General features: G+C 39.9%; 1 protein-coding gene across 1 annotated transcript in view; it reads left to right on the plus strand.

Moving 5' to 3' along the window:
• The window catches only part of LOC144736268 (transforming growth factor-beta-induced protein ig-h3-like), an 84,977-nt gene that overhangs the window by 40,599 nt on the left and 30,025 nt on the right, over positions 1–14,353 (plus strand). The window contains exons 8-10 of the mRNA XM_078618891.1: positions 10,112–10,324; positions 13,597–13,734; positions 14,182–14,330. Of these exons, the coding sequence (XP_078475017.1) occupies positions 10,112–10,324; positions 13,597–13,734; positions 14,182–14,330 (500 nt within the window). The remainder of the gene's footprint in view (positions 1–10,111; positions 10,325–13,596; positions 13,735–14,181; positions 14,331–14,353) is intronic.

Consider the following 14,353-nt stretch of genomic DNA (forward strand, 5'->3'; position numbering starts at 1 on the left):
GTGTAGTGTATAGTAGTGTATAGTGTAGTGTATAGTGTAGTGTATAGTGTAGTGTATAGTGTAGTGTATAGAGTAGTGTATAGTGTATAGTGTAGTGTATTGTGTAGTGTATAGTGTAGTGTATAGTAGTGTAAGTGTAGTGTATAGTGTAGTGTATAGTGTAGTGTATAGTGTAGTGTATAGTAGTGTATAGTGTAGTGTATAGTGTAGTGTATAGTGTAGTGTATAGTAGTGTATAGTGTAGTGTATAGTGTAGTGTATAGTGTATAGTGTAGTGTATAGTAGTGTATAGTGTAGTGTATAGTGTAGTGTATAGTGTAGTGTAGTAGTGTATAGTGTAGTGTATAGTGTAGTGTATAGTGTAGTGTATAGTAGTGTATAGTGTATAGTAGTGTATAGTGTATAGTGTAGTGTATAGTGTAGTGTATAGTGTAGTGTATAGTAGTGTATAGTGTAGTGTATAGTGTAGTGTATAGTGTAGTGTATAGGTAGTGTAGTGTATAGTGTAGTGTAGTGTAGTGTATAGTGTAGTGTATAGTGTAGTGTATAGTGTATAGTGTAGTGTATAGTAGTGTATAGTGTAGTGTAGTGTAGTGTAGTGTATAGTAGTGTATAGTGTAGTGTATAGTGTAGTGTAGTGTATAGTGTAGTGTATAGTGTAGTGTAGTGTATAGTGTAGTGTATAGTGTAGTAGTGTATAGTGTAGTGTATAGTGTAGTGTATAGTGTAGTGTAGTGTATAGTGTAGTGTATAGTAGTGTAGTGTATAGTAGTGTATAGTGTAGTGTATAGTGTAGTGTAAGTAGTGTATAGTGTAGTGTAGTGTAGTGTATAGTAAGTGTAGTGTATAGTGTAGTGTATAGTGTAGTGTATAGTGTAGTGTATAGTGTAGTGTATAGTGTAGTGTATAGTGTAGTGTATAGTGTAGTGTAGTGTATAGTGTAGTGTATAGTATAGTGTAGTGTATAGTGTAGTGTATAGTAGTGTATAGTGTAGTGTAGTGTATAGTGTAGTGTATAGTGTAGTGTATAGTGTAGTGTAAGTAGTGTATAGTGTAGTGTATAGTGTAGTGTATAGTGTAGTGTATAGTGTAGTGTATAGTAGTGTATAGTGTAGTGTAGTGTATAGTGTAGTGTATAGTGTAGTGTATAGTGTAGTGTATAGTAGTGTATAGTGTAGTGTAGTGTATAGTGTAGTGTATAGTGTAGTGTATAGTGTAGTGTATAGTGTAGTGTAGTGTATAGTGTAGTGTAGTGTATAGTGTAGTGTAGTGTATAGTGTAGTGTATAGTGTAGTGTATAGTAGTGTATAGTGTAGTGTATAGTGTAGTGTATAGTGTAGTGTAGTGTATAGTGTAGTGTATAGTGTAGTGTATAGTAGTGTATAGTGTAGTGTATAGTGTAGTGTATAGTAGTGTATAGTGTAGTGTATAGTGTAGTGTATAGTGTAGTGTATAGTGTAGTGTATAGTAGTGTATAGTGTAGTGTATAGTGTAGTGTATAGTGTAGTGTATAGTGTAGTGTATAGTGTAGTGTATAGTGTATAGTGTAGTGTATTGTGTAGTGTATAGTGTAGTGTATAGTAGTGTATAGTGTAGTGTATAGTGTAGTGTATAGTGTAGTGTATAGTGTAGTGTATAGTAGTGTATAGTGTAGTGTATAGTGTAGTGTATAGTGTAGTGTATAGTAGTGTATAGTGTAGTGTATAGTGTAGTGTAGTGTATAGTGTAGTGTATAGTAGTGTATAGTGTAGTGTATAGTGTAGTGTATAGTGTATAGTGTAGTGTATAGTAGTGTATAGTGTAGTGTATAGTGTAGTGTATAGTGTAGTGTATAGTAGTGTATAGTGTATAGTAGTGTATCGTGTATAGTGTAGTGTATAGTGTAGTGTATAGTGTAGTGTATAGTAGTGTATAGTGTAGTGTATAGTGTAGTGTATAGTGTAGTAGGTATAGTGTAGTGTAGTGTAGTGTAGTAGTGTAGTGTATAGTGTAGTGTATAGTGTATAGTGTAGTGTATATCGTAGTGATAGTGTAGTGTATAGTGTATAGTGTAGTGTATAGTAGTGTATAGTGTAGTGTATAGTGTAGTGTAGTGTATAGTGTAGTGTATAGTGTAGTGTAGTGTATAGTGTAGTGTATAGTGTAGTGTAGTGTATAGTGTAGTGTATAGTGTAGTGTATAGTGTAGTGTATAGTGTAGTGTAGTGTATAGTGTAGTGTATAGTATAGTGTAGTGTATAGTGTAGTGTATAGTGTAGTGTATAGTGTAGTGTATAGTGTAGTGTATAGTGTAGTGTATAGTGTAGGTAGTGTATAGTGTAGTGTATAGTATAGTGTAGTGTATAGTGTAGTGTATAGTGTAGTGATAGTGTAGTGTATAGTGTAGTGTATAGTGTAGTGTATAGTGTAGTGTATAGTGTAGTGTAGTGTATAGTGTAGTGTATAGTATAGTGTAGTGTATAGTGTAGTGTATAGTGTAGTGTAGTGTATAGTGTAGTGTATAGTGTAGTGTAGTGTATAGTGTAGTGTATAGTGTAGTGTATAGTAGTGTATAGTGTAGTGTATAGTGTAGTGTAGTGTATAGTGTAGTGTATAGTGTAGTGTAGTGTATAGTGTAGTGTATAGTGTAGTGTAGTGTATAGTGTAGTGTATAGTGTAGTGTATAGTAGTGTATAGTGTAGTGTAGTGTGTAGTGTATAGTGTAGTGTGTAGTGTATAGTGTATAGTGTAGTGTATAGTGTAGTGTATAGTGTAGTGTATAGTGTAGTGTATAGTGTAGTGTATAGTGTAGTGTATAGTGTAGTGTATAGTGTAGTGTAGTGAGTAGTGTAGTGTGTAGTGTATAGTGTAGTGTATAGTGTAGTGTATAGTGTAGTGTATAGTGTATAGTGTAGTGTATAGTGTAGTGTATAGTGTATAGTGTAGTGTATAGTGTAGTGTATAGTGTAGTGTATAGTGTATAGTGTAGTGTATAGTGTATAGTGTAGTGTATAGTGTAGTGTATAGTGTAGTGTATAGTGTAGTGTAGTGTAGTGTATAGTAGTGTAGTGTGTAGTGTATAGTGTAGTGTGTAGTATGTAGTGTAGTGTATAGTAGTGTATAGTGTAGTGTATAGTGTAGTGTATAGTGTAGTGTGTAGTGTATAGTGTAGTGTATAGTGTAGTGTATAGTGTATAGTGTAGTGTATAGTGTATAGTGTAGTGTATAGTAGTGTAGTGTGTAGTGTATAGTGTAGTGTGTAGTATGTAGTGTAGTGTATAGTAGTGTATAGTGTAGTGTATAGTAGTGTAGTGTGTAGTGTATAGTGTAGTGTGTAGTATGTAGTGTAGTGTATAGTAGTGTATAGTGTAGTGTATAGTAGTGTAGTGTGTAGTGTATAGTGTAGTGTGTAGTATGTAGTGTAGTGTATAGTAGTGTAGTGTGTAGTGTATAGTAGTGTATAGTAGTGTATAGTGTAGTGTCTAGTAGTGTATAGTAGTGTATAGTGTAGTGTATAGTAGTGTATAGTGTAGTGTATAGTGTAGTGTATAGTGTATAGTGTAGTGTATAGTGTAGTGTATAGTGTAGTGTATAGTAGTGTAGTGTAGTGTATAGTGTAGTGTATAGTGTAGTGTATAGTAGTGTAGTGTGTAGTGTATATTGTAGTGTGTAGTGTAGAGTAGTGTATAGTGTAGTGGTGTATAGTGTAGTGTATAGTGTTAGTGTATAGTGTAGTGTAGTGTAGTAGTAGTGGTATAGTAGTAGTGTAGTAGTGTATAGTGTAGTGTATAGTGTATAGTATAGGTAGTGTATAGTGTAGTGTATAGTAGTGTTAGTGTATAGTGTAGTGTATAGTGTAGTGTATAGTGTAGTGTATAGTGTAGTGTGTAGTGTAGTGTATAGTGTAGTGTAGTGTAGTGTAGTGTATAGTGTAGTGTATAGTGTAGTGTATAGTGTAGTGTGTAGTGTAGTGTGTAGTGTATAGTGTAGTGTATAGTGTAGTGTATAGTGTAGTGTATAGTGTAGTGTAGTGTGTAGTGTAGTGTATAGTGTAGTGTATAGTGTAGTGTAGTGTATAGTGTAGTGTATAGTGTAGTGTATAGTGTAGTGTGTAGTGTAGTGTATAGTGTAGTGTGTAGTGTAGTGTAGTGTATAGTGTAGTGTATAGTGTAGTGTATAGTGTAGTGTATAGTGTAGTGTAGTGTAGTGTAGTGTATAGTGTAGTGTAGTGTATAGTGTAGTGTATAGTGTAGTGTATAGTGTAGTGTAGTGTAGTGTAGTGTATAGTGTAGTGTATAGTGTAGTGTAGTGTATAGTGTAGTGTGTAGTGTAGTGTATAGTGTAGTGTAGTGTATAGTGTAGTGTATAGTGTAGTGTATAGTGTAGTGTATAGTGTAGTGTATGTAGTGTAGTGTATAGTGTAGTGTATAGTGTAGTGTGTAGTGTAGTGTATAGTGTAGTGTATAGTGTTGTAGTGTATAGTGTAGTGTATAGTGTAGTGTATAGTGTAGTGTATAGTGTAGTGTATAGTGTAGTGTATAGTGTAGTGTAGTGTATAGTGTAGTGTATAGTTAGTGTATAGTGTAGTGTAGTGTATAGTGTAGTGTATAGTGTAGTGTATAGTGTAGTGTAGTGATAGTGTAGTGTAGTGTATAGTGTATAGTGTAGTGTAGTGTATAGTGTAGTGTAGTGTATAGTGTAGTGTATAGTGTAGTGTATAGTGTAGTGTATAGTGTAGTGTGTAGTGTATAGTGTAGTGTAGTGTATAGTGTAGTGTATAGTGTAGTGTATAGTGTAGTGTATAGTGTAGTGTATAGTGTAGTGTATAGTGTAGTGTATAGTGTAGTGTATAGTGTAGTGTAGTGTATAGTGTAGTGTATAGTGTAGTGTAGTGTATAGTAGTGTATAGTGTAGTGTATAGTAGTGTATAGTGTAGTGTAGTGTATAGTGTAGTGTATAGTGTATGTGTAGTGTATAGTAGTGTATAGTGTAGTGTATAGTAGTGTATAGTAGTGTATAGTGTATAGTGTAGTGTAGTGTATAGTGTAGTGTATAGTAGTGTATAGTATAGTGTAGTGTATAGTGTAGTGTATAGTGTATAGTGTAGTGTATAGTAGTGTATAGTGTAGTGTATAGTAGTGTAGTGTGTAGTGTATAGTGTAGTGTGTAGTATGTAGTGTAGTGTATAGTAGTGTATAGTGTAGTGTATAGTAGTGTAGTGTGTAGTGTATAGTGTAGTGTGTAGTATGTAGTGTAGTGTATAGTAGTGTATAGTGTAGTGTATAGTAGTGTAGTGTGTAGTGTATAGTGTAGTGTGTAGTATGTAGTGTAGTGTATAGTAGTGTAGTGTAGTGTGTAGTGTATAGTAGTGTATAGTAGTGTATAGTGTATAGTGTAGTGTATAGTAGTGTATAGTAGTGTATAGTGTAGTGTATAGTAGTGTATAGTGTAGTGTATAGTGTAGTGTATAGTGTATAGTGTAGTGTATAGTTAGTGTATAGTGTAGTGTATAGTAGTGTAGTGTGTAGTGTATAGTGTAGTGTATAGTGTAGTGTATAGTAGTGTAGTGTGTAGTGTATAGTGTAGTGTGTAGTATGTAGTGTAGTGTATAGTGTAGTGTATAGTGTAGTGTATAGTGTAGTGTATAGTGTAGTGTAGTGTATAGTAGTGTATAGTGTAGTGTATAGTGTATAGTGTAGTGTATAGTGTAGTGTATAGTAGTGTATAGTGTAGTGTATAGTAGTGTTAGTGTATAGTGTAGTGTATAGTGTAGTGTATAGTGTAGTGTATAGTGTAGTGTAGTAGTGTAGTGTATAGTGTAGTGTAGTGTATAGTGTAGTGTGTAGTGTAGTGTAGTGTATAGTGTAGTGTATAGTGTAGTGTTTAGTGTATAGTGTAGTGTATAGTGTAGTGTATAGTGTAGTGTATAGTGTAGTGTATAGTGTAGTGTAGTGTGTAGTGTAGTGTATAGTGTAGTGTATAGTGTAGTGTAGTGTGTAGTGTAGTGTATAGTGTAGTGTAGTGTATAGTGTAGTGTATAGTGTAGTGTATAGTGTAGTGTATAGTGTAGTGTGTAGTGTAGTGTAGTGTATAGTGTAGTGTATAGTGTAGTGTATAGTGTAGTGTATAGTGTAGTGTATAGTGTAGTGTATAGTGTAGTGTAGTGTATAGTGTAGTGTATAGTGTAGTGTATAGTGTAGTGTAGTGTATAGTGTAGTGTATAGTGTAGTGTATAGTGTAGTGTGTAGTGTAGTGTAGTGTATAGTGTAGTGTATAGTGTAGTGTATAGTGTAGTGTATAGTGTAGTGTATAGTGTAGTGTAGTGTATAGTGTAGTGTATAGTGTAGTGTGTAGTGTAGTGTATAGTGTAGTGTATAGTGTAGTGTAGTGTATAGTGTAGTGTATAGTGTAGTGTATAGTGTAGTGTATAGTGTAGTGTAGTGTATAGTGTAGTGTATAGTAGTGTATAGTGTAGTGTAGTGTATAGTGTAGTGTAGTGTATAGTGTATAGTGTAGTGTATAGTGTATAGTGTATAGTGTAGTGTATAGTGTATAGTGTAGTGTAGTGTATAGTGTATAGTGTAGTGTATAGTGTAGTGTATAGTGTAGTGTATAGTGTAGTGTATAGTGTAGTGTGTAGTGTATAGTGTAGTGTAGTGTATAGTGTAGTGTATAGTGTAGTGTATAGTGTAGTGTATAGTGTAGTGTATAGTGTAGTGTATAGTGTAGTGTAGTGTATAGTGTAGTGTATAGTGTAGTGTAGTGTATAGTAGTGTATAGTGTAGTGTATAGTAGTGTATAGTATAGTGTAGTGTATAGTGTAGTGTATAGTGTATAGTGTAGTGTATAGTAGTGTATAGTGTAGTGTATAGTAGTGTATAGTAGTGTATAGTGTAGTGTGTAGTGTAGTGTATAGTGTAGTGTATAGTAGTGTATAGTGTAGTGTATAGTGTAGTGTGTAGTGTAGTGTATAGTGTAGTGTATAGTGTATAGTGTATAGTGTAGTGTAGTGTATAGTGTAGTGTAGTGTATAGTGTAGTGTATAGTGTAGTGTATAGTGTATAGTGTAGTGTAGTGTATAGTGTAGTGTATAGTGTAGTGTATAGTAGTGTATAGTAGTGTATAGTGTAGTGTGTAGTGTAGTGTATAGTGTAGTGTATAGTGTATAGTGTAGTGTATAGTAGTGTATAGTGTAGTGTATAGTGTAGTGTATAGTGTAGTGTGTAGTGTAGTGTGTAGTGTAGTGTGTAGTGTAGTGTGTAGTGTATAGTGTAGTGTATAGTGTAGTGTATAGTGTAGTGTGTAGTGTAGTGTGTAGTGTAGTGTGTAGTGTAGTGTGTAGTGTATAGTGTAGTGTATAGTGTAGTGTATAGTGTATAGTGTAGTGTATAGTGTAGTGTATAGTGTAGTGTGTAGTGTAGTGTATAGTGTAGTGTATAGTGTAGTGTATAGTGTAGTGTGTAGTGTAGTGTATAGTGTAGTGTAGTGTATAGTGTATAGTGTAGTGTAGTGTATAGTGTAGTGTATAGTATAGTGTATAGTGTAGTGTATAGTGTAGTGTATAGTGTAGTGTATAGTAGTGTATAGTGTAGTGTATAGTGTAGTGTAGTGTATAGTGTAGTGTATAGTGTAGTGTATAGTGTAGTGTATAGTGTAGTATATAGTGTAGTGTATAGTAGTGTATAGTGTATAGTGTAGTGTATTGTGTAGTGTATAGTGTAGTGTATAGTAGTGTATAGTGTAGTGTATAGTGTAGTGTATAGTGTATAGTGTAGTGTATTGTGTAGTGTATAGTGTAGTGTATAGTAGTGTATAGTGTAGTGTATAGTGTAGTGTAGTGTATAGTGTAGTGTATAGTGTAGTGTATAGTGTAGTGTAGTGTATAGTGTAGTGTATAGTGTAGTGTATAGTGTATAGTGTAGTGTAGTGTATAGTGTAGTGTATAGTGTAGTGTATAGTGTAGTGTAGTGTATAGTGTAGTGTATAGTGTAGTGTGTAGTGTAGTATATAGTGTAGTGTACTAGCACAGCGCACCGGTGTGTTGGAGAGCCAAGCAACAACAATTTGTTATCATAATAATAAATTATAATCGCAGCTGCTATTACGATTGCCCCTCTTCTCTGGTGGCCATGGTCTGCACGTTTTGGTGAGGGCGACCGAGCTGAAGTCACATGATTCATACTTTAAAAAAACTACTTACAAACTTTTGTGTTTCACCATTGGAACCTCATTCGCCAGTAAAAAATATGATAATTGTTTTTTTACCCTTCTATCTGGCAACAAAACTGACACCTTGTTTTTTACAAGGAGTCATGTTTGCGTAGACCACAATACTTGCAGTCGTAATGCAAACAAAACACACAACTCTGATAATGTTATGCACTTTGCTTGAAGTTGATTGGTCCACACCCGAGACAGCTTTCCTTAGAGCCTAGTCTCACATGGTGTTGGACCAAATGACGCCAAAAGGCGCACAACTCAAAGACAATGCACCATCAGAGTATGCGAGCTCGGGGTATGCATTTATACCATTGGAACCTCATTTGCCAGTAAAAAATATGATAATTGGTTTTTTACCCTTCAATCTGGCAACAAAACTGACACTTTTTTCGTTAAGAAGGTGTCCGTTTTGTGTTTAATTTTACCAGGTAAGGCCCCAATAAAGCTACTTAGCTATTTTTTTCCCCAGAAGCCACCCGGCTATCACAATTGGTAGCTCAAGTGAGTGGCTCGTCATCGTCACGTGCAAAATGTACAGCAAGCCAAACATTCCGAACGCGTGATGTTGATTCTAAATGCGGAGTGGAAAACTGACCACGGGGAGAACACGCAAACTCCAAGTAGCAGGCGTCAGGGTTAGGATCTAACCCACGATCTCCTGTATACCAGGCGAGGTAGTTAACATCTCCTAGCCACCGTGATGATGATGAGAGAGAGAGACACGTAAACTCCAAATAAACAGCAGGCGTCAGGGTCGGGATCGAACCCACGACCTCCTGTACATCAGGCGAGGTAGTTAACATCTCCTAGCCACCGTGATGATGATGAGTGAGACACACAAACTCCAAATATGCAGGGTCAGGATCGAACCCACGACCTCCTGCATACCATGCGAGGTAGCTAACATCTCCTAGCCACCGTGATGATGATGAGTGAGACACACAAGCTCCAAATATGCAGGGTCAGGATCGAACCCACGACCTTCTGCATACCATGCGAGGAAGCTAACATCTCCTAGCCACCGTGATGATGATGAGTGAGACACACAAACTCCAAATATGCCGGGTCAGGATCGAACCCACGACCTCCTGCATACCAGGCGAGGTAGTTAACATCTCGCGACCGAGACACCCGGCATATGGCAGCAAGAGCGGTCCATGCGAATTCTGTTGCAGGCGGTCACACGTTTGGCGCAGTGGTCCTTCACCGACCGTGCACGACAAATTAACGAATGAATCGATAGACGAATCAATGAATGAATGAATTGACGAATGAATCGACGAACTAATCAGTGAACGCACGTATAAAAGAATGAACTAACTAACTGACTAACGGACGAACTAATTAATTAACGAGTGAATCGAGCTATGAACGAATGAATGAACTGATGAACGAGTGGCTGAACGGATGGATGAACGATTGAATCAACGAACGAATCAATGAATACATTGAAGAATGAATAGACGAACGAATGAACAAACGAATGAATGAACGAACAGATAGACGAGTGAACGAACTGACGGACGCACGAAAGAATGAACAGACGAGCGAACGTACGAGTAAATGAACCAACGGATAGACAAATGAACGAACGAATGGACCGCTGACCGAACAAATGAACGGACAGGCGAGCGAGCGAACGAACGAATAAATGAACGAACGGATAGACAAATGAACGAACTAACGGACGAAGGAATGAACGGATCGCTGAACCAACGAACGAACGGGGAGGCGAACGAATGAACGAACGAATAAATGAACGAACGGACAGACAGACGAGCGAACGGACCGTTGAACAAACGAACGAACGGGCAGGCGAGCGAGCGAGCGAACGAATCGACGAGCGAACGAACGAACGAATCGACGATCGAACGACCGGCTCGCGTGCATCCCCCCCCCCTCGCCCCCCTCAGCCCTGCTGCAGCACCACGTGGTGCGTGTGGCACAGTGCTCGGGGGCCTTGCTGGGCCCGGTGCGTCACGACAGCGTGGAGGGCTCCCCGCTGCTTCTCGGCTGCAGCCCCGCCGGGGTCACGGTGGACGGTCGCGCAGTCGTCGAGCAGGCGGACCGCGTGGCCGCCAACGGCGTCGTTCACGTCATCAACGACGTGCTGCTGCCCGACTCCGGTGAGAGGGGTGGGGGTTAGGGGGGGTGTTTGGGGGGGGGGGGGAGTGGGGGGGGGCACAACGGAGGGCGGTGACGCGGGCGGCACGTGGAGCGAGCTCGACGCTGGTCGCCATTGCTTCGCTGTTCGGTTCAAGGTGGCCGCACTGGTAAATAGGGGTAAGGGTGGGGGGATTGATAATAAAGAGGTTTTTTTTTCCCGCAGGTTAGAGCGCCCCCACAACACAGACTCACACAGACACCCATAGACTCACACAAGACCCACAGACTCACACAGAGATCCACAGACTCACACAGAGACCCACAGATTCATACAGAGATCCACAGACTGATACAGAGACCCACAGACTCACACAAGCCCCACAGACTCACATAGAAACCCACAGACTCACACAAGACCCACAGACTCACACAGACACCCACAGACTCATACAGAGATCCAGACTCATACAGAGACCCATAGACTCACGCAGAGATCCACATACTCACACAGGAACCCACTGGCTCACACAGAGACCCATGTACTCACACAGACACCCACAGACTCATACAGAAACCCACAGACTCACAAAAAGACCCACAGACTCACGCAGAGACCCATAGATTCGCACAGAGACCCATAGACTCACACAGAGACCCATAACCTCACACAGAGACCCGTAGACTCACACAGACACCCACAGACTCATACAGAGATCCACAGACTCACACAGAGACCCATAGACTCATACAGAGACCCACAGACTCACAAAAAGACCCATAGACTCACGCAGAGACCCACAGACTCGCACAGAGGCCCACAGAGGTCTAATTCAGAATCAGAATAATTGTTTATACTGCAGGAGGAATCTGATGGCCTATCAAGCTCTTTGTTGACATTGTCCTATAGGGGCACGGGGGTCAGAACGTCGCAACGACAACAAACAACAACAACAAAATATCGATTAGGAGTGCAAAGTATAAGAAACGTAAGAATATCACACAAAACCAAACCCCACTGCAGCAAACAAAGACAAGGGTCGCCCGTGTAGCCTTTAACAGACTGTTGGGGCAAGTGCAGTTTGCGAGCAGCAACCTTTGAAGTAAACTCTTTGGTTCTTTCGGTAAAGGAACGACGGTGAAAAAAAAATTAACCCGTAAAAAACAAAGTTTTTCACTCTGGCTTGAGATGGCTGCCACCTATGGGTCAGATGATTGCCTGCCACCATTAAGCAATTGGTAATTAAATATAAAAAAAAAAATCCTAAAAAGTGTAAAATTTTGGAGGAAAAAATTCACGAAAATAAATTGTCACGCACAACGAGTCTGTGTGCAAAATGTCAGCTCAATTGGATCACGGGAAGTGGGTTAAAAAACGACCGAAAGATTTGCACGGTCGCAAGCGCGCAAGCAAGCAAGCAAGTGAACTTAATATAAAGGATTTAAAAACTCACGACGTTTTATTTATATTTTTCTACTCTACGTGACTTTACCGAACGAACCAAAGAGTATGGATTTTTGCAGTCACGAAAACTTCAAATCTAGAACCTTTTAAGTGCAGAACGGTACACGAGGGGGTGGGTGGCCAGCACCACGCCCGGCCGCCTTTGTCTCCCCAGTAGCGATGTTTACTACACACCGCACCAGGTAATCATTTGGCCTACCTATACCTATGGCTGTTTGAATTTTAGCAGGGGTTCGCACCCAATCTCAGTGTTTGACATTGATGGAACGGTCGTCTTTAAAACGCGTTGAGTGTGCGTTTGGGGTTGTGTGTGTGGGTTGATTGTGTGTGCCATGGGTCTGCTGTGTGCTGTGTGTACGTCCAATTGCCTCGGCCATTGTAGGAGCGATGGGGTAGGGGTTAGCGCTACGCTGCGCTACGAACCTGGCGACCCGGGTTGGATTCCCGCTCACGGTCAACACCACCGGTGACGATTATCTGAACCGGTCCTGGGCCTCCCCTAGGTCGACTCAGCCTCAAATGAGTACATGGTGCGGTGTGTAAACATCGCCACTGGGGAGACAAAGGCGGCCGGGCGTGGTGCTGGCCACCCACCCCCTCGTGTGCCGTGCCGGCCTTCATAGGTGCTGCTCGCTAACAGCACTTGCCCCTAAAGTCTGTTAAGGCTACACGGGGGATCTTTGTCAGCGCACTGCAACTATGAACCCGGCGAGGCCGAGTTCGACTCCCTCTCACGACCAATAACATCAGCGAACATTTGAACCTCCCCTGGGGTCAAATCGGCCTCAAACGAGTATCCGGTGGCGAGGTGCAAACATGAGCACTGGGGAGACAAAGGCGGCCGGGTGCGTCGGTGCCGGTCAAGGCATCCCCCTTGTACGGTGCTTCAACGCCATATCAGCACTTGCCCCAGCGGTCTGGTCAAGTTCAAGTTCATGTATTAGGTGTAGCCCTGTGAGCCATTCGGCTCTTGAATCGGGTGCAACCGCAACAAACAAAAAACAAAAACATGAACAAAAAAACATCTTAAAGTGAATATGTGACTGAGTGCAAACAGAAAATCCAAGAAAAGACAGCAAAATATTGCAGAAAAAGCACCGTACACAAAAATGTGCAAAAAATCTCAGTGGGATGCAAGTCAAATAACAACAACAACCACAAGACAATTTAGATTAAGGCCATCAGTCTAACTCTGTACTACAACAAACATGGCTAAACCAATACACTTTTCGAAATCACCAAAATAAAGCCATGAAAGCAATGAAACAGTGATCATAGGAACTGTGACGGAATTTTCACAATAAATTGCGTAAACAACATGTATAAATTTCGATTTAAAGCTTTCGTGACTGCAGGGATTCATCTCTTGGTTCTTTCGGTAAAGTCACGTAAAATAAGAATTATTTTATTATGTAATATTTTTATTATTTTATTATTTCCTTTCTACGTGACTTTTCGATAATAATAATAAAAATAAAACATAATAAAATATTTTTTCTTTTATTGTTTTATTTTTATTGTTTTATTATTTCCCTTCTACGTGACTTTTCGACGATAATAATAATAAAAATAAAACATAATAAAATATGTATTCTTTTATTATGTTTTATTTTTATTGTTTTATTATTTCCCTTCTACGTGACTTTAACAATAAAATAATAAAAATAAAACATAATAAAATAATTGCTATTTTATTATCACCATCAATAATAATTGCTATTTTATTATGGTTTATTTTTATTATTTTATTATTTCCCTTCTACGTCACTTTACCGAAAGAACCAAGAAGATGAACATGTATAAAGGCTGTTCGTTGCCTTTGTGTTGCAGCGAAGAGCACGCTGGAGCTGATCGATGACCCTGAGCACACGACGTTCAAGGACATGTTCGTACAAGCTGGACTCAAGAGTTCACTGCGGGCCGGTTCAGCCTACACCATGCTGGCTCCGACAAACAAAGCCTTCGGCGGTGAGGAATCTCCCACTCGCACGTGCCCCCTCCTGCACCACCACACAGCCACGACCTCGTGGGGTACAGGAGGTCGTGGGTTCGATCCCGACCCTGACCATGCCTGTTGTATATTTGGAGTTTGTGTGTTTCTCTCTCTCATCATCATCACGGTGGCTAGGAGATGTTAACTACCTCGCCTGGTGTACAGGAGGTAGTGGGTTCGATCCTGACCATGACCATGCCTGCTGTATATTTGTAGTGTGTGTGTGTGTGTGTCTCTCTCATCATCATCACGGTGGCTAGGAGATTTTAACTACCTCGCCTGGTGTACAGGAGGTTGTGGGTTCGATCCCGACCCTGGCCATGGTTCAAATCAAAGCGGCCGCCCTGGTTAATCTCCCCAGGTTGGGGGGGAGTTCATAAAAAAATGTTTTTTTTTCTCGGCGTGTCGCTTTCGGATGGCAGGATCCCTCCTCTCGGAGTCCTCGTCCGAGATGAGCGCGGCCATGAAGAACCACGTGCTCAAAGGCAGCGTGCAGCTGCACGAGCTGTTCGGCGGCAAGATGCTGGAGACGCTGTCCGGCAAGAAGCTCCGTGTGTTCATCTACCAGAAGGTGACATCGTGGCGACGACAATG

The sequence above is a fragment of the Lampetra planeri genome, chromosome 60, assembly GCF_965212315.1.
Source record: "Lampetra planeri chromosome 60, kcLamPlan1.2.h2, whole genome shotgun sequence".
NCBI lineage: Eukaryota > Metazoa > Chordata > Hyperoartia > Petromyzontiformes > Petromyzontidae > Lampetra > Lampetra planeri.